At 47.5% G+C, this 27312-nt stretch overlaps 1 protein-coding gene across 1 annotated transcript; it reads left to right on the forward strand.

Annotated features, from left to right (window-relative positions):
• The first annotated feature begins 907 nt into the window (after positions 1-907).
• MCRS1 (microspherule protein 1) lies at positions 908-25587 on the forward strand. The gene is made up of 14 exons (XM_048491329.1): positions 908-931; positions 4068-4197; positions 5932-6070; positions 8162-8320; positions 9973-10048; positions 11883-12064; positions 14302-14440; positions 14533-14608; positions 17047-17075; positions 19071-19163; positions 20571-20653; positions 22975-23062; positions 23890-24017; positions 25132-25587. The coding sequence occupies exons 2-14, from the start codon at positions 4088-4090 to the stop codon at positions 25216-25218; spliced, it is 1389 nt and encodes a 462-aa protein (XP_048347286.1). The 5' UTR covers positions 908-931; positions 4068-4087; the 3' UTR covers positions 25219-25587.
• Positions 25588-27312: the final 1725 nt, after the last annotated feature.

Consider the following 27312-nt stretch of genomic DNA (forward strand, 5'->3'; position numbering starts at 1 on the left):
GCTAGAGAGGCACAGAGCAGTGCGCGCGGGACTTGCTGGAGGCTAGGGCAGGCTGACCCCTTCTTAAGCAGGTGGGGCGGAGGAAGAGGGAGCCAACCATTTTTTTCTAAACTAAAACCTCAGCATTCAGGTTAAATTGCCGGGTTGGCACTTTGCGATAAATAAGTGGGGTTTGGGTTGCAATTTGGGCACTCGGTCTCAAAAAGGTTCGCCATCACTGCCCTAGTGGTTCTTGTCATGGGAAAACCAGGCTGAACCCCCCTTGCAGCCACCATCCTTGCTGCGTGACCTGACCTTAACCAGTAAGACTTGCCCACTACAGGGTTGCTGGGAGGATAACATTGAAGAGGGGGAAACTATGGGCACTGTTCTGAGCTAGTAAGGACCAGATGTAGTATAGATTTTTTAAAACCATGAACAATTAAAACATTAAATCGCAGCACTAAATAAAATGTTTATTTGGTTTGTTATATTTATATGCTGTCCTTCCCCTTCAGGGCTCACAGCAGCTTTCATAATGTAAAAATACAAAAAAGCTTTACATTAAAAACTGAAAACACGGAGGTTAAAACAGATGGCCATTAAAACTGCACTGTGGCGATGATTATACAAATGATATAATACGTAATAAAGCTATGAATAAATTATTATGACAGCAAAAAAGGTCATTAAAAACATAGGGAGGAAGAGAAAGACAACTGTCACAGGAATTTAGTCTTTAAGTTAGCATAAGGACCAAATGATTTGGAGTTTTGCCCTCAACAAAGATGGCTGCCCAACATTCGAAATAGAAACAGGGTTCCTGACGTCACCACAAACAGGAAGTGAGTCCTATTTTATCCGCGTTCTCTCCGGAAATGATTCTGCTTTCGCTCGAGCCTCCGTGGTGGACGCAGAAGAGAAGCAGGAATCGCCGCAGCGCTCGGGAATGGTGAGTTGTTGGCCCAAAAGCCTTTTTAGCGGCCTCAAAGAAGAGTCAGAATTAAAAGGACCGAGGGAACATTTCGCCTCGGAAAGCAAAAATTGGACGAACAGGGCGCCAGGCGCATGCGCCACAGCGGAAAGAACTGTGGGGTAGAAGTACGCACGCGCAGTAAGAGAGCGTGAAGACAGAAACGCGCACGCGTGCTCAGCTGTTCTTTTCCCCGCCCAAGCAAGTCATTAAGATAATATGGTGTTCTAGTGCGCTTGCGCGTGTTGGGACGGGATAGTACAATATTAGTATAACTAGTTATAATATGTATTATAATACGTTATAATATAATACTATACCTAGTGAGGAGTGGAGGTTGATTAGCTTGGCAATACCCAGTGAAGGCTTATCTGAGAGACGCTAATGTTGGATTCTTCCCAGGCTCCAGTTTTGTTTCATTGAGAAAGGACAGGGAACATCATTCCCTCCATTTTTTAAGACTCACAACAGCCCTGTAAGGTAGATCAGATCGAGGCACTGGCCTACGTCATCCGGTGAACTTCGCAACAGAATTTGAACTGTCATCTCCACAGATGTAAATTTTGCAGAAACGTTTGAAATATGTGTAATGACATAGTGTCCCATTATCCTGAACTTATTTTTCTGTGTTAATGCTAAATGCAGCATTCCTGACTTTTTTACCATATAAAAGTTATGCTATTTGGTATCTTAAAATTATGAATGCCTTAGCTTTGTTTGAGCACAACTGGGGCCTTGCATCTCTGCCCAGTTCAGTATTGTTCTATACTCGCCAAGAGTACAAGGGCAGTAGATCCAGTTCTTCTACCATGAGCTTTTAAAATGGCAGAAGACTCCTGTTGAATATTCAGATAGTAATTAGATGGGGCAATCTTAAACTGTCTACTCAGAGTTATTCAGGGGCGGGGAGCTACTCCTAGGAAAGTCTCTTTAGGATTACAGCCTTGTTGTAATTTTGCCAGATAAGCTGTGCTGGTCTGTTTCTGTTACACCTGAGTCTTATAACACTGGACTTTTCAACTGTATCCTATGGTCAAAAAATAATTATTTTCAAGGTCAATTCTCTGAGGAACTGGGGGATCCAGAAGCTCTGGATGCCTGGTCCTCACCAGCTCCTCCTGGTTTCCCACCTTGCCTCCAGGGAATAGCGCTCTCCTCCCAGGGAAGTCTCAGACTCTTTCCTTGCCCCCCCCCCTTTTTTTGAGGTAGAAGAGGTATTGGAGACCTTCCCTTTATCCATCTTAAAGAATCTGCTGTAAATCTGCACTAGGCCTCAAAGAAGCCCAGAGTTAGGAATGAAGCTCCTGACCCAACCAAGCTGGGCTATTGAACAGGAGAGGTTGGCTCCCTGTACACCAGGAGAGGGTGCAAAAATTTGCGTAGCCCTCCATGAACTATTGCAGGCGTGACCTAACCAGCTGGATAACTGAAGCCTTACTGGAGGAGAATAATTGTTTTCTTGGCTTTTTCAGGTTATTCAGATTTTTGCCTGTATACGACAATATTGATATCTGTGTGTTTCCTTGATGCCCGCATAGTAAAACTTTCCTTTGACTTGCTACATTGCTGATGGTTTTTATTTTCAGCCCTTCCCCCTTTTCCCCAGCAGGCAGATCTGAGAGTCCAGCAGATTCCAACTCCATCCAACTCCTATCTAATTACTACTAGGTATATATGAAACTATAATGTTGATATAACGAAAGCGTTTGAACTTCCAGGATCCAGATTTCAAAATATACCCGACAGTGCTACTTTAAATGCGGACAGCCCAATCCAGAGTACCGCCAAGTGGGGACGGCTCTGCTGCCATAAAGATCCTTTGCCATAAAGCAAAACATGAAACCTCCCTGCTGCTGGAAAGGGTGGCATAAGTTGGATGCCCGGGGTACTGCGTACATGGAGGCAATGCCAGGGTGGAAGTTGACAAACATTGGCTCCACCCCCGGCCACGCCTTCAGGCTGCCCATGCTATGGCGGCAGTGGTGCAAGAGTGCTGACACAGCACTCAGCGCCAAGTCCTGATAACTTAGGGAGCCCTGGTGGCTGCCCACCAGCGAATTTGCCAGGGTGAGTGCCTCGGGAAGTTCAGATCTGCCCATGTGGCCCCATTCCTCCTCCAGGAGTTGCTTTAGACCCCCACCACCCACCATTGGGCTGTTACATTAAATGAACTATTTTACTGCAGTAATAAAGGAAGTTTGGGTTTGTTGACAACAATAGAACATATGTCAGCCCCCCCCCCTTTCCATCATTTTCATTTTCTATCCATTGTTTCAAAATAGATCAGTCTCTTCCTGCAGCTGATTTGTGGGAAGTCACTGTCATGGATAGTGTAATATGTCATATGTGTAATGTTACATATGTAATATGATAGTGTAATAAGTCACACAACAATGATGACTGCAGTCCTAAACCTATGGAAGTGGATTTTACTGAAGGCTTCTTTTCAGGAAAAGGCATTGTGGAGGGGTCTGCATTTAAAAATTAAGGCTTGAAGGATTCTTAGAGAATGCAACCTCAGACTTAGGTTCTCTGTGCCACCAGTATACACGGAATTCCATAGTTCCTGTCTGGCTTCTTGTACTTTCCTCTGATACACATGATGTTCATCCCATAATGGTTCAGCATGGGATCAAAAGGTCTAATATAGGGGTCTGCAACCTGTAGCTCTCCAGATGTTCATGGACTACAATCCCCATCAGCCCCTGCCCCAATTGACCGTGCTGGCAGGGGCTGATGGGATTTGTAGTCCATGAACATCTGGAAAGAAGAAGAAGAAGAGTTTGGATTTATATCCCCCCTTTCTCTCCTGTAGGAGACTCAAAGGGGCTGACAATCTCCTTGCCCTTCCCCCCTCACAACAAACACCCTGTGAGGTGGGTGGGGCTGAGAGAGCTCCGAGAAGCTGTGACTAGCCCAAGGTCACCCAGCTGGCGTGTGTGGGAGTGTACAGGCTAATCTGAATTCCCCAGATAAGCCTCCACAGCTCAGGCAGCAGAGCTGGGAATCAAACCCGGTTCCTCCAGATTAGATACACGAGCTCTTAACCTCCTACGCCACTGCTGCTCCTGGTCTAGCGCAAGCCACTGATTCTTTGATCCTCCTTCCATGGCAGACGTGCTGGATTCCAGACTGATGGCGTCGGGCACGGCGAGCCGCTCTGAAGATGAAGAGTCTCTGGCAGGGCAGAAAAGAAGCTCATCACAGGTTTCGGGTGCCATCCCAAAACGGCGCAGTTCATCCAGGTACTGTGCTGCATGAGGTCGGGAGCGGGGTGCCTGTGAACAAGCAGGCTGTTTTGTTATTGATGGAATTAGACTGTTTTCATCCTTCCTTTCAAGAGACGTTTTCTGGGGCAATGCGGAAGTGCTAAACTTTATTTCCTCCTCCCAGTTTTCTTTCATGAAGTCATTTGGCACTAGAGCCAAACAGTTTACAGACTACCGCGGTGGTTAAGAAAGCCCAGCAAAGACTGTACTTTCTGAGACTTTTAAGGAAGCAACAACTAGATGGAAAACTTCTGGTGTCCTTTTACCGCTGTGCTATAGAGAGTGTCCTAACCTACTGCATCTGTGTATGGTTCTCCAGTTGCACAGTGGCGAATAGGAAGGCGCTCCAAAGGGTGATCAATACTGCACAAAGGATTATCGGCTGCCCTCTCCCCTCCTTGGAAGAAATCTATAATGCCCGAAGTCTAAATAAAGCCCAAAATATTCTAAGGGACCCGTCTCATCCAGCACACTCTCTTTTTAAACTGCTACCATCTGGCAGACGATACAGGGCCCTCAGAATCTAGGACAAAGCGAGGCTTTAGAGACAGCTTCTACTCTAGAGCTGTGGCTATGCTAAACTCCGCTGCTTCATATTGATGTATTTGGGGCTATGTAGGGATGGGTGGAGGATGATGATGTATGAGTCTGAAATTGCATGAGTCTGAAATTGTATGAGTCTGAAATTGTGTGCATCGAGGAATGCTGCTGTAAATTTCGTTGTGCGTGCACAATGACAATAAAATGCTTATGCTTATGCTTAAGCTTATGCTTTAATACATGGCCACTGAATTTTGGCTAACCTTGATAGCCTGGTAGAATGTGCAGTGACTCCAACCTGGGATAATGCTCTGGGAATAAGTGATCTCATACGTCCTGGGTGTTGGCTTCTGTCAACCTTGCTGCAATAACCAGACTCTCGTGTGCAGAAATCGGTTTATTGAACAGGATTGCAGTGTGCAGTCATCAGCAATTTGCTGGACCTGGGTTTCAGTACAGCATTTCTGGGTTAATATCCCTCCCCTCTAGACAGAGTTCCCTATTAATTCTGCATCTTTTTGGGAGGCCTAGCAGTGGCGTACCGGGCTTAAATGGCACCCGGGGATATAACTGGTTCCTTGTGTGGCCCCCCCAGCCCGGCTACCCACACCTGCCCCCGCGCCCCTCCTACGTGTCTCACTTATGGGAGCCAGCAGGGAGGGGGGGCTCGAGGGGGGCTTGGACGGGTGCTTCCGCATCACCTGCCCAGGTCGCCTGCCACCGAGCCTCCCCCGCCCTCCCCGGTGCCTGCAGGGAGGTCGGGGGGGGGGGGCTCAGCGGCAGGTGGCTTGGACAGGCGCCGCAGTGGTAGGCTGGCTCCTGCCCTTCCTAGCCTCCGGGGGGGGGGATCTGGCCTCCGGCTGCAGCAAGAAACTCAGCCATCAAGTGGCGCCCCAGCACAAGGGAAGCCACTAGGCGCCGACTGGGTCGCTGCACTACTGGAGAGGCCAGGCGTGGGGACCTGGCCGGCGCCCCCTCCAACATGACAAAATGGCGTGCACCCGGGGACATGGGATACCTCAGCCTAGCCTTCCAGACCCTTCTGGGTGTCATTGGTACTACAGCAACAATTTGTTTATAGTACCAATGTGAAAAGTGGAGGAGATAAGAGTCTTGTGATAGGATGTGATGCATGGAACATTAATTAATCTGATTTGTTTATTATTCTAGGTTCATCAAAAGGAAGAAGTTTGATGATGAACTGGTAGAGAGCAGCCTTGCGAAATCATCTAGCAGGGCCAAGGGCCCTAGCGGAGTGGAACCCGGGCGCTGTTCCGGCAGCGAGCCCTCTTCCAGCGAGAAGAAGAAGGTGAGCTGGCTACGAGGAAGAGCTGACAGGTGCATGCCATATTAGTGACGAGCTGGGTTCCACGGGACTTGTAGTGGACCCGGGATTGAAGCACAGAGGTGTGCGTCGCTAGGACTGAGTCATTCCTGTAAAGACAAATGTAGAGTGGTAATATCCCTCATATATATATCAATGTAAATTACAATATGATTATGACATGTTAATTGTGTATAGAATGTTGGTGGTAGTGCATTTTTGAATTATAGAAAAAATTAGATATAACTGACTGACAGTATATCATTGGTTGTCTGGTGTGAAACGTGGTCATTCCTTCTTCTATACAAGGAAGAGCTGACAGGTGTATACCATTTTATTTATTTATTTATTTATTTATTTATTTATTTATTTATTTATTTATTTATTTATGAGATTTATAAGCCGCCTCACCCCAAAAGGATTCGAGCTACTATTAGTGACGAGCTACTATGTTAGATCCATCGTCCAGTATAGTATGCTTGTGCATTTAAATTCCATAATTCTGATGTTGCATTTAATCCAATTTCTATCATTGTGATTTAAAAAAAATCCCCCATGTTCTTTTAGAGCACTGTCAGTTGAAGAGGAAAAGCATGTGGCTATTGGAAATAATGTGTAAGATCCAAGAGGCAGGGGTATGGTGCAGGCGGAGAGATTGCATTCAATCCATCTCTTCTCTTTAAGAACATAAGAACAAGCCAGCTGGATCAGACCAGAGTCCATCTAGTCCAGCTCTCTGCTACTCGCAGTGGCCCACCAGGTGCCTTTGGGAGCTCACGTGCAGGACGTGAAAGCAATGGCCTTCTCCTTCTGCTGCTGCTGCTCCCGAGCACCTGGACTGTTAAGGCATTTGCAATCTCAGATCAAAGAGGATCAAGATTGGTAGCCATAAATCAACTTCTCCTCCATAAATCTGTCCAAGCCCTTTTTAAAGCTATCCAGGTTAGTGGCCATCACCACCTCCTGTGGCAGCATATTCCAAACACCATTCACACGTTGCGTGAAGAAGTGTTTCCTTTTATTAGTCCTAATTCTTCCCCCCAGCATCTTTCTGAGATGAAGATCTTAAATATGTTTGCTCCAGCTGTTTCTGTAGTTTTGAGTGCAGGATGCTGGAGAGGCACAGTGGTTAGAGTACTGGACTAGGATCTGGAAGACGCAGGTTCTGATTATCGCTGTGGCATGGACGCTTGCTGGGTAACCTTAGGCCAGTCCTACACTCTCCGCCTAACTGTCCTGATAGGGTTGTTGTGAGGATAAAATGGAGGAGAGGAGATGATGTCAGCTGCTCTAGGTCCCCATTGAGAGGAAAGGCAGGGTATGAATGGAGTGAAAACAATACTGAATAAAGTTAAACTATGATTATGCATCTTATTGTTGTGGCACTTTGCAAAGATAAAGAACTGCAACTGAATGACATTGTCCCTTTTCACACAAATCACCTAAACCGTTTCTAAAACGTTTTCACACACACACACACACACACCCCTTTGCAATGATGTATGTTTGCACTCACCCCCTCGAAACAATTCATGGCCACCGTTACATGATTTCCCCCTCTTTTTCAAGTTCTGTACTGTTAAGAATTCTGTTTGCATCTGCACAAAATTTAGCAGCATTTACAGAGGCCTGAGAGTGTTCATCACTTGGGAGCTTCTTAACCCGCTCAAAATCAGTTCGGCCTGGAAACTTCTTTAACACTGGAGAGACCAGTTTACTGCGCATGTCATTGTAGATGGGGCAATATAATAAAACATGTTTCCATGTTTCTACTTGCCCCATACCACATAGACTCAGGAATTATGCTGTTCATTTAGGTTCAGTTAGAATCCTGCTCCCCACCCCCAGTTTTGCAACCCTGTGCTATTACTGGCTTATGTGATTGGTGGAAAGAGATGTAGGTACTCTAGTAATTAGTCGGTGCCAGCTTCTCTTTCTTCTCTGATGTAGGTGCGCCAACCTGCTTTCCTCGCAAGGAAACTTGTTAGCAGGTACTTCACAGTGGCCTCTTGTGACTCCGCTTGTGGCTGTTGTCGCATTCTGGTTCTACATGTCAACACCTCTGTCCCCTCACAGGTGTCTAAGTCCATCTCTGCGCCAGCCACCCCAAGCCCAGCTCCAAACCCCGGCCTTGCTAAGCGGATGAAGAAGAGCAAGCAACCCTTGCAGGTGACCAAGGATTTGGGCCGATGGAAAGCCACCGACGACCTGCTGCTGATCAATGCAGTGCTTCAGGTAGCGGAGTCAGGACAACCTGGGAGTATAGAACACATCCGTGTTTGAGCGAGGGTTGATTGGGTGTATCCCATTTCTCTTTCTGGAAGCTCAGAGTGACTTAGACAGGGGTCCCGGGCAGACACCCCACCCCCCCACCCCAGGACTTCTGTGGTATTTGTCTTCAGATCATCCCCCATCCCAGAGGCGTAGCTAGGGGAAATGGAACTTGGTGCAAAATCTGAGTTTTGCTGCCCCCCCCATGTATGTTTGTGTGTTTTGTATTTTTAGTGTTTTTTCAGTTTTAAGCCTGCAGGGGGTGCGGTTTTTAAGCCAGCAGCATCAACATTTCAGGGTATCTTTAGGAGACTATCCTGATGATACCAGCCAGGTTTGGTGAAGTTTGGTTCAGGGGGTCCAAAGTTATAGACTCTCAAAGGTGTAGCCCCCATCTCCTATTAGCTCCCATTGGAAACAATGGGAGATGGGGGCACCCCCTTTGGGAGTCCATAACTTTGGACCCCCTGAGCCAAACTTCACCAAACTTGGGTGGTATCATCAGGAGAGTCCCCCAAAAACTCCCTGCAATGTTCGTGCTGCTAGTCAAAAAACTGTGTCCCCTGCAGCCCAAAAACTGAAAATCACTAAAAAATACAAAAAACAAACCTGAAATTTTTCTTGCCCCCCCCCCCCCAGGTGTGCGCCCGGTGCAATGCACACACCCTGTACCACTTGTAGCTACGCCTCTGCCCCATCCCCGCTTCCTTTCTTAGATCTGTAAAACAGAAGCCATGAGATGCGCTTGTGGGGGCCTCCTCTCCTCTTTGGAGCAGCAGTGGCGTAGGAGGTTAAGAGCTTGTGTTATCTAATCTGGAGGAACCGGGTTTGATTCCCCGCTCTGCCGCCTGAGCTGTGGAGGCTTATCTGGGGAATTCAGATTAGCCTGTGCACTCCCACACACGCCATCTGGGTGACCTTGGGCTAGTCACAGCTTCTCAGAGCTCTCTCAGCCCCACCTACCTCACAGGGTGTTTGTTGTGAGGGGGGAAGGGCAAGGAGATTGTCAGCCCCTTTGAGTCTCCTTGCAGGAGAGAAAGGGGGGATATAAATCCAAACTCTTCTTCTTCTTCTTCTTACAGAATGTATCTTTTGGCTCCTGCTGGGCGTGCTGCTTAAGTACCTCATGCTGAAGGCCTGATAGTGTCCTTCTGTGCCATTTAACCCAGACTGGAGTCTGAGTATCAATGCTGCCACACTCCCAAGGATGATAGTCTGTGCATGTGTTGCCAGAGGGACAATCCCAATATTGTGGGTTTGCTGGACTGTGGCCCTGGGGAGGAAGGGGACATCCTCCCCAGAATGCAGCGTCTGGGGAGCAGTAGTGGTTAAGAGCAGGTGTACTCTAATCTGGAGGAACTGAGTTTGATTCCCTGCTCTGCCACTTATGCTGTGGAGGCTTACCTGGGGAATTCAGATTAGCCTGTGCACTCCCACACATGCCACCTTGGTGACCTTGGGCTAGTCACAGTTCTTCTGAGCTCTCTCAGCCCCACCTACCTCACAGGGTGTTTGTTGTGAGGGGGGAAGGGAAAGGAGTTTGTCAGCCCCTTTGAGTCTCCCTACAGGAGAGAAAGGCGGGATCTAAACCCAACTCTTCTCCCCTCCCCCTGCAGACCAACGACCTGACCTCTGTGCACTTGGGAGTGAAGTTCAGCTGTCGTTTTAACTCAAGTGGAAATCCCAGGAGAGGTGGTGGTGGTACGCTTCTGCTGTAATGCACCCTGTGGATCTCCAAGCGCAAGTCCCGGGTTCTCTTGTACGTGCTGGCTGTAAAGCTGCCTCCAAGAAAGGTGGGAGCTAGTTCTAAGATAAGGTTTCTTTCAAGTATATTGTTAGAGCGGAGGGGGTGTGCGTGACAAGAGAGGCCGTGGGGCTTCCCACCGTTGCGTCAACATTTCTGCTCAGTCGTGGCGGGAGAACTGAGGCAGCTGAGACTGCCAAAGGGCTTCTGTACCCGTGATGCCCGGACAGTTGCCTGACTGTCCCTTCTGGCGCTTTCCAGTCACTCTGGAAAGAAGGGAAGTTCCTTCTACTCAGCCGTAACGAGGAGTCTTTTAACGATTCAGTGCGGAAAGTTCTTGGAAGGTGAGAAAAGATTCCCCCTCCCAAGCAACTCCATAGCAACCAGGAATCTAAGATCATCCGACTCTTCCAATGCTAGAACCTCCCTGACAGCATGGAACAGAATGCTCTGAATAGTAACAGCAGGTTTCTCACTAGCACCTCTCCCATGGTAGAATTGAAAGCGGGGTACCCACCAGGGGGGAAAAACATAGAATTGAAGGATTTGGTTAAGCAGTAATACCATTACCGGGATCGTAAATAAGTGTTTGACCATGAAAAGTACTGGTTGTTGTGGGTTTTCCAGGCTGTGTGGCCGTTGTCTGGTAGATCTTGTTCCTAACGTTTCGCCTGCTTCTGTGGCTGGCGTCTTCAGAGGTGTATCACAGTATGTAACAGATTTCCCTCTGTGATACACCTCTGGAGATGCCAGCCACATATGCAGGCAAAATGTTAGGAACAGGATCTACCAGACCTCGGCCACACAGCCCGGAAAACCCACAACAACCAGTTGAATCCGGCCGTGAAAACCTTTGACAATACAATGAATAGTACTGTTGAGGTTCATAAGACATTCATGTAAAGGTGGGGTTTTGATGATCTGCCTCTCTCACTTGCTTCCCTTTCCTCCCCTGTCCCTGAGAGCCATATTGGTGCCGCGGTTCAGAGCAGGTGGAGTCTAATCTAGAGAAACGGGCTTGATTCCCCACCCCTCCACATGAGCAGAAGACTCTTCTTATCTGGTGAACCAGATTTTGTTTCCCCACTCCTGCATTGCTGCCGGGTGACCTTGGGCTAGTCCCAGTTCTTTCTTTCTTTATATTTTTATTTATTTTATTTATTGTTGGATTTATAGGCCGCCTCACCCCTGGAGGGCTCGAGGCGGCTCACAATATAGCTGTTCTCTAGGACAGCAATCAATACAAATAAAAACTTAACCCATTAAAACTTGAGCAGCAGTTACTAAAATAAATACAATTAAAACAACAGAGGTTGTTAAAAACAGGCGCCCGATCTAAAGGCCAAAAGAGGGGAGGAGGTAGGCAGGGCCCAAGATGAAGTCAGGGCCCGACCAAGATGGAAAAACAGGCAGCCGCCATCTCAGTGGGGGGCGATAGAACCGCGGCTAGCCCCCCCAAAGGCCCAGTGGAATAACTCCGTCTTACAGGCCCTGCGGAACTCACCAAGGTTCTTTCCGAACTCTCTCAACCCCACCTACCTCACAAGGGATCTATTGTGGGGAGACGACAGGAAAGGAGTTTGTAAGCCACCTTGAATCTCCTTATAGAGGAGAGCAAAGCGGGATGTAAATCCCAACTCTTCTTCTCTTCCCCTCCCCCCTTGGGGGTGGTCTTTATCTTGACATTAGCCAAGCAAGGACAGCAGCCTCAATGTCATCCTTGTGTCACTTTCTCTTTCTCAAGTGTTTAAGTTTGGCTCCTGGACAAAATGCTCCTAGTAGCCGTTTGGCAAGGGGGTTTCTTTGGCCCCGTTGCTCGTCATTCTTTATTCCCTTCCTCTCTCTGTTTTGCCAGGTTGTCCTGCCAGGCTATGCGGCAGCTCCATCCCGAAGCCATCGCTTCTACGCAGAGCAAGGTGCTGTTCAGCAAAGCGGAGGAGCAGCTGCTAAGCAAAGTGGGATCGGTAAGACTTGGTGTCCAAGTTCTTGAGCCCCAGTCCCCGCGAGCCGAGAACTGAGCGACACTGCTGGGTTTCTTTCTTCCAGCTCCTATTAGCCGGAGCCCCTGATGTGGCTTTGTTTCCCCCCATAGCACATGACTTGGCTTGTGTGATAACTGCCCTGATGAATACCGATTTCCTTGTTGTGTGTGTGTGTGTGTACGATCTTTTGTTAACATTTTATGTTGTAAATCATACACATAAGAAAAGGGGGTGCAACAGTCAATGTTAATAATAAGACTACAGCTACTGTTGCACTCTGGCTATAACTAATTTTTCAAATACTTACAAGAGTTTATATCATTGTTCATATTTTTTATGTTTCATTAGTTATATTTCATTAGTGGATTTATATAAAATGTTGATGAACCAAGATGGACTGAATATATATTTATGTGTATACATGTTTTCGCATGGATTGAACACTTACCTTATGGATGTTGAACTGACGGGAGAGTATAAACTAAATACGTACCTGAATTAATATGGATGACCCTGAATCTGTCTGTTATAATTGTTAAAAAAAAGTTGTTGACAAGAAATGATTGTATTTATAACTAACGAAACATAAAAAATATGAACAATGATATAAACTCATGTATATAGATATACGCATTTGAAAAATTAGTTATAGCCAGAGTGCAACGGTAGCTGTAGGAAATCATACACAGCCATTTTTAAGTGAATTTCATCGCGTAGAAATTTCCCTCCCGTGGCCTTTCTGGAAAACCTGTAGTTGATGCTTGATTTTATACGCTGTTTTTCAGAAAGTTGATAGTTCAGTCAGTTGAGGTGCAGCGGTCCAGAAAATTGTATGCTTCTGCATTAGAACAGGGGTAGGGAACCTGCGGCTCTCCAGATGTTCAGGAACTACAATTCCTTATCAGCCTCTGTCAGCATGGCCATGGCCATGCTGGTAGGGGCTGATGGGAATTGTAGTTCCTGAACATCTGGAGAGCCGCAGGTTCCCTACCCCTGCATTAGAATATAGTTCCGAAGGAATATGAGAATTATCATTCATTTTTACACATTGCTTTTGTCAAAGCCATTATTTTGTGCATTGTTGAACATGGTTCTTTGATACAAAAGCATTTAGGCCAAAATATATTTTTTATTTTCAAACAGATGTTGGGGGGGGGGGGAGAAGCAGGGCTAGGTAGGCACTGGGACCCAGGTGGAACATTCTACAGCAAAGACGGTCCAGCATGTTTTGTTGTGGTGGAGAAACGTACAACCCTACTATCATCTTTCTGTGGAACTAAGGGCACTTTTGCACATGCAGAATAATGCACTTTCAATCCAATCCAATTTCAATGCACTTTGCGGCTGGATTTTAGAAGAAGATGAAGATGATGAAGAAGATGATGATTTTGGATTTATACCCCCCTTTCTCTCCTGTAGGAGATTCAAAGGGGCTGACAATCTCCTTGCCCTTCCCCCCTCACAACAAACACCCTGTGAGGTGGGTGGGGCTGAGAGAGCTCCGAAAAGCTGTGACTAGCCCAAGGTCACCCAGCTGGCGTGTGTGGGAGTGCACAGGCTAATCTGAATTCCCCAGGTAAGCCTCCACAGCTCAAGCGGCAAAGCGGGGAATCAAACTCGGTTCCTCCAGATTAGAGTGCACCTGTTCTTCACCACTACGCCACTGCTGCTCCTTTTACTGTGTGGAACAGCAAAATATATATATTTTACTTTCAAACAGATGGGGGGGGAGCAGGACTAGGTAGGCACTAGGACCCAGGTGGAGCATTCTACAGCAAAGAAGGTCCTGCATGTGCACTCTATTCTGGAGAACTGGGTTTGATTTCCTGCTCTGCCACTTGAGCCGTGGAGGCTTTTCTGGTGAACTAGATTAGCTTGTGTACTCCCAACACATGCCAGCTGGGTGACCTTGGGCTAGTCACAGTTCTTTGGAGCTCTCTCAGCCCCACCTACCTCACAGGGTGTTTGTTGTGAGGGGGGAAGGGAAAGGAGATTGTCAACCCCTTTGAGTCTTCTTACAGGAGAGAAAGGGGGGATATAAATCCAAACTCTTCTTCAAAATCCGCTTGCAAGCAAGTTCATTATTCTGCATGTGTGCAAGTGCCCAGAGTAAAGTACTATTTTGACCGCAGCTTTAAATCACGTTCAGGATAGTCTGGGAAGTAACCTGAATGGTTTTGTTTTGCTCTACTCTTCAATCGCTCTCTTTTTTTTTTCAGACCAGCCAACCCACTTTGGATACTTTCCAGGACCTGCTGCACAAACACCCGGAGGTTTTCTATCCTTCACGCACTGCCAAAGCCCTGCAAACACACTGGCAGCTCATGAAACAGTACTACCTCCTGGATGACCAGACAGGTAAGGCACCTGTGTCTGTTCCCCCAATGGCTGAGGCTGGGCCTCAGGAGAGAATTCTGAAAACCGCCCTTTGTCGTTTCTGCCCCATTCAGTGCAGCCACTGCCAAAGGGGGACCAGGTGCTGAACTTCTCCGATGCTGAAGACATGATTGATGACAGCAAACTGAAGTGAGTGAAAGGGATGTGGGGAGGTCCGAATGGATGCTCCTAGTCCCGTGGTGGCAAACCTTTGGTACTCCAGATGTTATGGATTACAATTCCCATCAGCCCCTGCCAGCATGGCCAATTGGTCGTGCTGGCAAGGGCTGATGGGAATTGTAGTCCATAACATCTGGAGTGCCAAAGGTTCGCCACCACTGTCCTAGTCCATTTTGTCATCAGTTTCAACTGCATGGTCTTGATGGCTGGTGAAGCTGACTAGCAGGTGTGTTCTTTGAGTCTTACATCAATTGTATGAGAGGTGACGCTAGAAGAAGAGGAGGAGTTTGGATTTATACCCCACTTTTCTCAGCCATAAGCAGTCTCTAGTGAGATATGAGACTAGAAGAGGAGGAGGAGCTTGGATTTATACCCCACTTTTCTCAGCCATAAGAAGTTTCTAGTGAGAGATGATGCTAGAAGAGGAGTAGTAGTTTGGATTTATACCCCACTTTTCTCAGCCATGAGAAGTTTCTAGTGAGATATGACACTAGAAGAAGAGGAGGAGTTTGGATTTATACCCCACTTTTCTCAGCTATAAGAAGTTTCTAGTGAGAGATGATACTAGAAGAGGAGTAGTAGTTTGGATTTATACCCCACTTTTCTCAGCCATGAGAAGTTTCTAGTGAGATATGACACTAGAACCAATTGGCCATGCTGGAAGGGGCTGATGGGAATTGTAGTCCATAACATCTGGAGTGCCAAAGGTTCTCCACCACTGCACTAGAAGAAAAGGAGGAGTTTGGATTTATAACCCCCTTTTCTCAGCCATAAGAAGTTTCTAGTGAGATATGACACTAGAAGAGGAGGAGGTGTTTAGATTTATACCCCACTTTTCTCAGCCATAAGAAGTTTCTAGTGAGATATTACACTAAAAGAAGAAGAGTTTGGATTTATAACCTGCTTTCCTCAACCATAACGAGTCTCGAAGCGGCTTACAAACTCCTCTTCTCCTCGCAACAGACTTTGTGAGATCAGTGGGGCTGAGAGAGTTTTGAGAGAACTGTGGCTGGCCCAGGGTCACCCACCAGGCTTCATGTGGAGTTACTAGGAAACAAACCTGGTTCACCAGATTAGAGTCTGCCTGTCATTCTTGTGGAAGAATAGGGAATTAAACCCAGTTCTCCGATTAGAGTCCAACTACTCTTAACCACTACAACCACGACTGTTCCCGTTTTTTCACATGAGGAAAGTGGACCAAGGAGTGAGCTAATGCCAATAATTACCCTACGGTGGGTCCATAGCAGAGCAGAGATTAGAATTTGGCCTCTCAGGAGCAGCAGTGGCGTAGTGGCTAAGAGCAGGTGCATTCTGATCTGGAGGAACCGGGTTTGATTCCCAGCTCTGCTGCCTGAGCTGTGGAGGGTTATCTGGGGAATTCAGATTAGCCTGTACACTCCCACACACGCCAGCTGGGTGACCTTGGGCTAGTCACAACTTTTCGGAGCTCTCTCAGCCCCACCCACCTCACAGGGTGTTTGTTGTGAGGGGGGAAGGGCAAGGAGATTGTCAGCCCCTTTGAGTCTCCTGCAGGAGAGAAAGGGGGGATATAAATCCAAACTCTTCTTCTTCTTCAAGGTGTGATGCTTTTTGTTTACCAGCTTCTGCACTCAGTTGTCCTCTTTTGTTTTGCTTCGAAGCAATTCTGACCCTGTGGGGGACCCTTATTGGCAATGCCTTATAGTCACATAATCCACATTGTTCTTATGCCATAAACTTGGCAGCATCCTAACCCAGCAAATGAACCTGCTTTTAGGCATGAGCAAATTTGAGAAGATCTCTACTACCTAGCCTCAGGAACACTTGGGATAATGTCTTGCCCTATTTAATATAAAGGCTCAGAATTACCATATGTGAGCAGGCTTTACAAAATTGCTGCTGATGCAGTAGATTTTACTCTGCGAAATGGGGAGGCCCCGGAATGTCCCATCTTTTTTAATCCCGGGAACTTTGAACTTTGCGCAATCTCTGGAGACCTCTGCACTTGCGGAACTTACCTTTTTGGACACTTGCTTTTGTTCTCCAGTGACTGTGCTTTGTTTAACTTTTTCGACAGCGTTTTTGTGTTATGTTCGCTCTGTGTCAGCTGTGTTGTTGTGCACTCCTCTGCTTGTAGCTTTTTGTTAATTGACATTGTTGTCTATTCATGAAATTATATCATAACCTACAGTGTGGCGGGTTAATTTGTTTTCGCTGCTGTTGTTTCTCCCCATTTTGTGCCTTATTTTTCCTAGCATCCTAATCTAGCCAGTGCTTGCTAGTGGAGCTGGTAAAATATAATTGTTGTTGTTCAGAACAGAGCAGGCAATGTAAATGCAGAATCATTGCTAATACCGGAAAGGTTTTGTTAACCATTTTAGATCTGCCTAACCTCACATCTCCCCCCCCCCCCGGCCCTTTTCATGTAGGGATGTACGGGATGAAGTGCTGGAACATGGTGAGTAGCATTTTCCTTAATGCTTCCCTTTGTATGTGGCCTCATAGCTGCATAGATCCATGTGAGAGGCTTTGTAGGATCTGGATTGCCTTCTGCCTGCCCGATAGGGCCAGGTCTTGGGCTATAGAGCAACACATTCAGTGGTGGGATTCAGCCGGTTCGCACCACTTCGGCAGAACCGGTTGTTAAAATGGTGCTTGTAAACAATCACTTGTTAAATCAGCAGTTCTCAACCTGTAGGTCGCGACCCCTTTGGGGGTCGAACAATCCTTTCACAGGGGTCGCCTAAGACCATCAGAAAACAGTCTTTTTATATTTTATATATACCAATTTTAGTTGTCACCACAACATGAGGAACTGCATTAAAGGGTCGCGGCATTAGGAAAGTTGAGAACCACTGTGTTAAATTATTTGAATCCCACCACCGGAACCGGTTGTTAAATTATTTGAATCCCACCACTGAACACATTCCTTTCCCTTAAAACCCCAAGCAGATGCACTAATAGGAGCTGGAATCCCCATTGGGTGGTTGTTGAAAAGAAACAGGGCTGAGCTTGGCAATCTGCTCATAATTCCAAACTCTCAACGTTCTATTTATATATTTAAAACATCAGTATCCCATATTTCTTCCCACATAAGACTCTTAATGAGTGAACAGGTAAAAAGGCATTACAACCAACTTTAAAAACGGTACATGTTTTAAAACAGCGGAAAACCAATTTAAAAATCAACAAAAAAGAAACAATAGGGAGGGGTAGTAGGGAAACAGCAGATGCAAAAATAGTATTTGGCTCCTGGTAGAAGGGAATAATTGAGGGGGATAGATTACTGCAATGGGCGCTACATATGGTGGCTGTCCTTGAAGACTGACTGAAATATCCTTGGGGGGAGAAGTTCCACAGTTTTGATGCCACAACAAAGAAGGCCTTTTCATGGCTTGCCACCCATGTAGCATCATTTGGTGGGAGCATCTGAAGCAAGTCATAATGGTCATTTAGATTTCTATGGGAGCAATCAGACTTTTAAGTTTTTATTATTATTATTATTATTATTATTATTATTATTATTATTATTATTAATTTATTTTTTAAAAAATTGGGTTTATAGACCCCAATTGTTTTGGGAGGGCTCAGGGCGGTGAACAACATATAAATAGAGCACAGTCAGATTAAAATCTAGTAGTATCAATTAAAACAGGCTCTAATAAATTAAATAAACCCTACCCCATTAAAATGCAGCATTATTAAAATTAACATTAACACAGAGATGGCGCCTACTATCAATTCCCACAAAAACCCCAAGGGGGGAGGGGCGGTAGGGTCTACTTGGTGTTATAAGAGAGGAGAAGAGGGGGGCCCCCTATCAACAGCTGGTCTCCCCAAAGGCCCGGCGGAACAGCTCAGTCTTGCAGGCCCTGTGGAATTCAATAAGATCCCGCAGGGCCCGGACAGCTGGTGGGAGAGCGTTCCACCAGGCCGGGGCCAGAGCCGTAAAGGCCCTGGCCCGGGTGGAGGCCAGCCGTATCATTGAGGGGCCTGGGATCACCAGTAGGTTGGCCTCTGCCGAACGCAGAAACCGATTCGGGACATATGGGGTAAGAAGGTCCCGCAGATCTCAAGCTGTATAGTGCTTTGGCGGTCAATACCAGCACCTCGAATTGGGCCTGAAAGTGAACTGGAAGTCAGTCGAGATGGAAGAAGACCGGAGTGATATGACTCCCCCCAGTCAGCATTCTGTACCAGTTCTGGTTTTCAGTCAGTCTTCAAGGGGAGCACCCCACTGCGGTAAGCTGATCTGATCTAGATGTCACCTGGGCAAACACCACAGTAGCCAGATCTTTTCTTTCAGTCAGGAAAGGCCACAGCAGGCTCACCTGCCAAAGCTGGTGGGGGGTACTCCTTACAGGGGAACACCCCACTCCCAAGGACCTGGGCCTTTAGTTCACGGGTGGCTCCCATATGTCCGTGTTGATCACAGACACAACCCTTCTTGCAGAACTGACCGTGGCTGACCGGAGACAGAAACGTGAAATCCGACAGCTGGAGCAAGAACTGCACAAGTGGCAGGTGCTGGTAGACAGCATAACAGGTAAGGAAGGTCCTGTCATGATATGTAAAAAAAAAAGAAAAGGTTCACTAAAGGTTCATCTTCTAGTCAGCAGAAGTTTGCCCAACAAAGAGGCTGGAGACAGTCAGTCTAGGGCAGACTTGGGCATTATACGGCCCGCGGGCCACATCCGGCCCGCCGGATGACCCTGCCTGGCCCCCTGCCTTGCTGGGGAGCGAGGCGTCTTTGAAAGCCCCGCAGAAGCCGGTTGCCTTGGCTGCCGGCTTCTGCGGGGCTTTCAAAAGCGCCTCGCCCCCCTGACTTTTGGCCCAGCCCTCCACAATATTTTCTGTTTCTTATGCGGCCCCATGGAAAAAATAATTGCCCACCCCTGGTCTAGGGACAAGAAGCTACAGTTTACCTTTAACAGGATTGGTGAATTCAACAGTGACTTTAGACGAATGAGAGGCTGTTGCCGGGGCAGGGGGAAAATATCCTGCTTGTTGAATGCATAAGATGCAAAAGCATTGTATATGCTAAGTTCAGAGAGTGTCGAATTCAGTGTGTGTTCAACTTGGTTCTTGCTGAAGAGTTCTGTATAGCTTAGTCTTGTATAGCGTAGACTTGTGTAACCTTGCAACTGCTAAAGTAAAACCTTCCTATTGGAAAGAACATCTTGCGTGGAGAGTATTCTTTTCCAAAGTGCTAGGAAGCTGCAGAGAGTGCAAGAAGACTACTAGACCTTCTCAACTTACCAGAGTAGCTCCGCTTTAAACTCCATAGGTCCATCCTTGCCTCCTCAGGTGGAAGCGGCCAAGCGAGAAGGGGCCGTGGGAACAGGTCACTAGCTGTAAGACTTGAGGCATGGCTTGGAGGCTAACAATGGAGTCAGGCAGTGACTCAAAACCAATTAGAAAGCCCAGCATCCACCTCCTCTTGGTTTCCCCCAGCTTTCAAAAGCTACCTGTGTCTATACTCTGTTCTACAGAAAGATGATAGTAGGGTTATATATTCCACAGAACAAAGCATGCCTGAATTTCTTTGTCGTCGAACACCCTGCCTGGGTCCTTTTGGCGTAAATGCTCTTGTATCAAAGTGCCACACTGAACAATGCACAAAACAATGATTTTTTGACAAAGGCAGCATGTAAAAATGAACGATAATTCTCATATTCGTTCGGGACTGTATTCTGCTGCGGAAGCTTACAATTTTATCGACTGCTGCACCTCAACTGATCGAACTATTGCCTTTCTGTGGAACAGAGTATAGTCTAACCCCGTGGTGGCGAACCTTTGGCACTCCAGATGTTATGGACTACAATTCCCATCAGCCCCTACCAGCATGGCCAATTGGTCATGCTGGCAGGGGCTGATGGGAATTGTAGTCCATAACATCTGGAGTGCCAAAGGTTCACCACCACTGGTCTAACCCATCCTTTCCTCATGCCAGGAATGAGTTCCCCTGACTTTGACAACCAGACACTGGCCGTGCTGCGTGGGAGGATGGTGCGTTACCTCATGCGCTCCAGGGAGGTGAGTCCAACCTTTTGCCCAGATCCTTCATGTTCAGGCCTTGCACAGTTTGGAATATGCTGCCACAGGAGGTGGTGATGGCCACTAACCTGGATAGCTTTAAAAAGGGCTTGGACAGATTTATGGAGGAGAAGTTGATCTATGGCTACCAATCTTGATCCTCCTTGATCTCAGATTGCAAATGCCTTAGCAGACCAGGTGCTCAGGAGCAGCAGCAGCAGCAGCAGCAGCAGCAGGCCATTGCTTTCACATCCTGCACGGGAGCTCCCAAAGGCACCTGGTGGGCCACTGCGAGTAGCAGAGTGCTGGACTAGATGGACTCTGGTCTGATCCAGCAGGCTAGTTCTTATGATCACCCTGGGTAGTTTTTTTTTCCCAGTCACAATGACTCAATTCTCACTGTTCAGCATGGAACAAAAACTTCTGTCGCATTTACTGTAGCATTTTTGCCCTTCTCAAAACCTAATTCTAAGTAAAGAGTGATGGCATCTGATTTGCAGGAATGTGTATGTGCACTGTCAAGGGCATACACATTCCACTCCTTTCACCTGCAACCAGTGTCTCCAGGTGTTCATTGTCCATGTTTTTGAGGAGAAGAATCTTTCTGAAGAAGAAATCTTTCCTGTGGATACCTTAGAAGAAGAAGAGTTTGGATTTATACCCCACCTTTCTCTCCAGTAAGGAGACTCAAGGTGGCCTACAAGCTCCTTTCCCTTCCTCTCCCCACAACAATGAGGTGGGTGTGACTGAGGGAGCTCCGAGCCAACTGTGACTAGCCCAAGGTCATCCAGCAGGAATGTAGGAGTTCAGAAACACATCTGGTTCACCAGATGTGCCCGAAACACTCTAAGACCCACTGTCCTTCTCTTAAGAGGAGTTTTAATAGTCGGATGCCATCTATTTTAATCGGGTTCAATAATTGAATGCTGCATTTTAATTCTTAACTTGTATTGATTTGTTTTATTTGTTTGTTAGTGTTGTACACCACCCTGAGCCCTTCGGGGGAGGGCGGTATAAAAATGAAATAATAAATAAATAAATAAACAAACAAACAAACCTCTGCCACTCAGGTGGAGGCGTGGGGAATCAAACCCAGTTCTCCAAATTCGAATCCCCCTGCTCTTAACCTCTACACCACACTGGCTCTCATCTAAGACATCTCTCTGCCTTACAGGCACAGGTTTTAATTCAAGCTGTGATGGTAACTTTACAGGCTATCTCTGCACAGGTCAAAACTCTGCCATTACTGGTTGATAACACTATGTTTGTGTTCCTGATACGATTACATTAACTGTATGTGATATGATACCTGAGGCAAAATTCAGCCTCCTGAGCACTCCAAAGCTTTTGTTTCTTGTAACGCAGGTTTCCTTCCCCTTTGCTCCCTTTACTTCTCCTTTCCCATTTTTTGCCGCCGTTTTGCTCCCTCCTGTGGAACAGTGAGCGCATTACCCTCCTGAGGTTGCTTTAAAAATAGACGGATCGTTCATTTTAAAATGGACAGATTAGGCTGATGAATGGGGTGCTGTGTGGTTTCCGGGCTGTTCTAGCAGCATTCTCTCCTGACATTTCGCCTGCATCTGTGGCTGGCATCTGATAGTAGGAAAACAAGTGGAGTGTATATACCTGTTGGCGTGTCCAGGGTGGGGGAATGAAACATTGTCTGTTAACAAGTAAAGGGTGCAATTAGCAAGCTAGATTTACATGTGTTGAATGGGATCCACCCATTAGAATGTGAGTAACAATAAAGATAGCAAGGTCAAAAGATGAGGGCATCTGAATAGAAGTAGCCTGGTCTTTGTTCCCTTTGATTGTTTATTGTCTATAGCTGTGGTGGCGAACCTTTGGCACTCCAGATGTTATGGACTACAATTCCAATTGGCCATGCTGGCAGGGGCTGATGGGAATTGTAGTCCATAACATCTGGAGTGCCAAAGGTTCGCCACCACTGGTCTATAGTCATCCTGTGTTTGTGTGGAGCTGATTAGTCACTGTCTTAACTCTAGTGTTTTTCAACACTGGTATCCAAGTTTTGTTCATTTTCATGGTTTCTTCCTTTCTGTTGAAATTGTCCATGTGCTTGTGGATTTCAATGGCCATTCATGAAAATGCTTTCCTACTATCAGATCCTCTGAAGATGCCAGCCACAGATGCAGGCAAAACGTCAGGAGAGAATGCTGCTAGAACACGGCCATACAGCCCGGAAACCACACAGCACCCTAGTGATTCCGGCCGTGAAAGCCTTCGACAATAGGCTGATTAATACTGATGACTGAATAGTAATTTTCTTAGAGCTGAATTCTCTGTAAACTTTCTTCCAGATTACTCTTGGTAGAGCCACCAAAGACAATCAGATTGATGTGGATCTAGCACTGGAGGGGCCGGCTTGGAAGATATCTCGCAAGCAAGGTACCGGCGTGGGCCGCTGCCCCTGCGTGGCTGGGGAGAGGAGTTGCAGGACAGGCGACGTGAAAACAGCGATGGGGGCCTTGTAGACACTGCGTAGGGATGTGAAGCTGCTCAGCGTTCCTGATGCCAAGTGCCTTGAGATAATCTGATCCCCTGGATTTGAAGGCTGTGCAAATGCCGTGCCTTGTCCTAGAAGAAGAAGAAGAGTTTGGATTTATATCTCCCCTTTCTCTCCTGTAGGAGACTCAAAGGGGCTGACAATCTCCTTGCCCTTCCCCCCTCACAACAAACACCCTGTGAGGTAGGTGGGGCTGAGAGAGCCCCAAGAAGCTGTGACTAGCCCAAGGTCACCCAGCTGGCGTGTGTGGGAGTGCACAGGCTAATCTGAATTCCCCAGATAAGCCTCCACAACTCAAGCAGCAGAGCTGGGAATCAAACCCATTTCCTCCAGATCAGAGTGCACCTACTCTTAGCCACTGATCTTAGCCACTACGCCACTGCTGCTCCCTACAACTGGAGGCTGCAGCTGGTAGCTCTCTGAGGCTTTCAGTTCTTACGTTACATTTCTGTGAACTGCAGTCCACTTGGTAGCATTCAGAAACAAAAATCTGAAAAGCCAAAAATTAGTTGGTATTCTAATGTTTTTCAGCTGGCACAGTTTTTAAATCCCAGCCAGTCTAGGGGGGAAAAAAATCTTTTAACTTTCAGAGGATAACTGTTTCTCCCCTCCCGTGAATGCAAATTGACTTGGGCTTCAGCGTAAGAGGTGTTAAACGGTTGCTCCTTGTTCCTCCTCCTCAAGTCCAGCTTCTCCTTGGCATTTTCAGGAGTCATCAAACTGAAGAACAATGGCGACTTCTTCTTGGCCAATGAGGGCCGACGGCCCATTTATGTTGACGGGCGTCCTGTGCTGTGTGGCAGCAAGTGGAAGCTGAGCAACAACTCGGTGGTGGAGGTGAGCCCTGAAGTTTGGGGGAAAGCTGCATGTACCCATGGTCATGTCACAGCTACCTGGGGGGGGGGGGGGGTTGTCGGATGCTAAATGTCCCCTGTTCCTGGTGGCCACTGCTTTTGGTGTCACACCAACTTACCTGATCCTGAAGGAAGAGCAGGCAGGCAAAGAGCTGCTCAGCCCTTCTTGCCATAATTCTAGTTCTAACTGGGTTGTACAAAGTGCTACAAATAAGATAAGGCTTCAGGCCATTTCAGTGGGATAGCATTTATGCTCAATGGAGTGACATCGTTGATCCTGCCAGCATGGTGTAGTGGTGAAGCAGCAGCAGAAGAAGCAGCAGAAGAAGAAGCAGAAGAAGAAGAAGAAGAAGAAGAAGAAGAAGAAGAGTTAAATTTATATCTCCCCTTTCTCTCCTGCAAGGAGACTCAAAGGGGCTGACAAACTCCTTTCCCTTCCCCCCTCACAACAAACGCCCTGTGAGGTAGGTGGGGCTGAGAGAGCTCCGAGAAGCTGTGACTAGCCCAAGGTCACCCAGCTGGCGTGTGTGGGAGTGTACAGGCTAATCTGAATTCCCCAGATAAGCCTCCACAGCTCAGGCGGCAGAGCGGGGTATCAAACCTGATACCTCCAGATTAGAGTACACCTGCTCTTAACCACTATGCCACTCCTGCTCCTTAAGAGCAGGTGGATTCTGATCTGGAGGAACCGGGTTTGAGGAAGGGAAAGGAGCTTGTGAGCCACCTTGAGTCTCCTTACAGGAGAGAAAGGTGGGGTATGAGTCCAAACTCTTGTTCTTCAAGTGGCAGATTAGGCTTGAGAGGAGGTGAGAAAGTGAGTTGCCTTTGTGTAAAGTGCTGTCAAGTTGCAGTGGATTTATGGCAACTCAGCAGGGTTTTCAACGTAAGAGGCCGTTGCTTTGCCCATCCAAGGGCTGATCAGGGCTGAGCCTGCTTAGCTTCTGAGATCGGATGATATCGAGTTAACCTGGGCCATCCCGGTCGGGGCAAAAAATGGCTGGGAAACAAACAAAAAATGGCTTGAAAAACAAAACAAAAAAGCTCTCCCTTCTTTTGCCTTCAGCTTTGAAACCTCTTCTTTGTCCTTCCTCCCCTAGATTGCCAGCCTGCGCTTTGTTTTCCTCATCAACCAGGACCTGATAGCGCTCATCAAGGCCGAGGCCGCCAAAATCGCCCAGCCCTGAAGCATGCCACGGAACCGAAGGCGTCGACCTGGAACTCTGGGCGGGTCCTCGACCCCGTTCCTTGTTGCCAGCAGGAGTTCTCCCTGCTCTGTGCTACCGATGCAATTTCCTGCAGCCTCCCCCCACCCCTAAGCCTGGACTGGAACCGCTTAGAGGCCTCTCTCTTTGGGAAAGGAGCGAGGAAGAAAAAGAAGAGTCTTTTGGCCAGCCAGAGTGCCTTGCTTGAGGTCAATTGGCTGTGCAGGTATGGCCTATGGCTCAGCAAGAGAGGTGGTTGTTCGGCCCTAAAGAGCAAAAGGATATTCCATGGAGGTAGGAATATGGGGAGCATCAGTTTCCAGTCAGCTAATAAAATAGTTGTCAAACTCACTGCTTTTTGGATGTGTTCGTGATCTCTTGGCTTCTGTGTTCCACCACTTCGCTGCTCCTGCCAAAAATAAGTTTCGGGTAAATGGGGATCCTGCGGCCTGATCTGAAGCAGAAGCTCTTAGGAAGATAAACCTGTCTCTTTACTTTTTACAGATTCAACTTTTACTTTCCCTCATTGTCTTAAAGACTGTTCTGCAGTTTGGAGCGGAGGATGAAGCTTTAGAAGAGAATGGGAGATAAAACAGATAGGGAAATGGATGCATCACCTAAGGTAGAAGACTGGCCATATGAGAATCTGACGCACGCACGCACGCACACACGAGAGAGAGAGTGCGTGCGTGCGTGTGTTTAAAGTGCCATCAAGTTGAAGCTAATTTGGAGCAACCCAGTCGGTTTTTCACGCCAAGAGACTAACAGAAGTGGTTTGCCATTAACTTCCCTCTTTATAACGACTCTGGTATTCCTTGGTGGTCTCCCACCCTAATAGTAACCAGGCTGACCACTCTTAGCTTTTGTCATCTGTTTTGGTTACTATCTACCTTAAACATAATGGCAAAATTTAGACCAGACCTAAACAGTTGAAAACAGGAACTGTAATGTAGTTACATATACATATGCTGGTTGGGATTGATAAACACTCTGTTTTTCCACTGGTGAAAAAGGGAGGAAAGGGTCCCTGTTGACCCACGGTGGGACCTGGGTGGTTTCCCCCCCCCCCAATTGTGGTGGGAGAAGCAGCGGGGGTGGGGAGAAGTTACTTTCCAGGCTAGCCTTTGGGCTGCAGGGTCTTTCTCCCACCCCTTCAGCACTATTGCTTGGAGAGAAATACGCCAGGCTGCTTGCTTCCAGAGACCCTCTCTCCAGCCAGGCCAGCTTGGGTAGATGGCACAGCATGGGGACCCTGTCACCCATCTCCCTTTCAGCCTTCTTCCGTGACCAGCCCAGGGCAAGCCTTCCCCGCCTTGCCTGAGCGCTCGCCTGCCATCTTCTTTGCCTGCCTCACGCTGGCTTTCTGGCCTATGGCAGGTCCACCTGAGGGCATGCGGTTGCAGAGGCTCCCGGGATGGGCCTTGAAGCTGGGCCCGCAGCCCCACGCTGGCTCCAAGGGGAGATGAATGGAGCACTGCGAATCGCCAGTGGGCGGCTGGGGAGCCAAGTGGGCCACAGCACGTGCAAGAGCGAGAGGAAGGGAGGGAGGGACAGCAATGGGCAGGCTGGTGATGACCAAGTGGAGGCTGGAATGGGGGCAGTGGAGGGGGAGGGAGAGGAGCAGGTGGTGAAATGTGCCTGGGTCAGATGACCTCCCCTCACCCCCCCCAGGTATGCCAGTGGGGTGGACAGAAGAGTTTGATTGATATCCCCCCTTTCTCTCCTGTAAGGAGACTCAAAGGGGCCTACAATCTCCTTTCCCTTCCCCCTTCACAACAAACACCCTGTGAGGTGGGTGGGGCTGAGGGAGCTCCGAAGAACTTTGACTAGCCCAGGGTCACCCAGCTGGCGTGTGTGGGAGCGCACAGGCCAATCTGAATTCCCCAGATAAGCCTGCACAGCTCAAGAGGCATAGCGGGGAATCAAACTTTCCCCCTTAATGGTCTCAGGACATCAAGGAAACACTTTAATATTTCTAATATTCTCAAGTTTCTAAGGCAGCCACCATGATCCAGTGACTAGAATAGGCTTTGCCCTGAAAAAACCCCTTGGCAAATTCCCACTCAGCCATGTAGC

This window comes from Sphaerodactylus townsendi, linkage group LG03 (assembly GCF_021028975.2).
Source record: "Sphaerodactylus townsendi isolate TG3544 linkage group LG03, MPM_Stown_v2.3, whole genome shotgun sequence".
Lineage (NCBI taxonomy): Eukaryota > Metazoa > Chordata > Lepidosauria > Squamata > Sphaerodactylidae > Sphaerodactylus > Sphaerodactylus townsendi.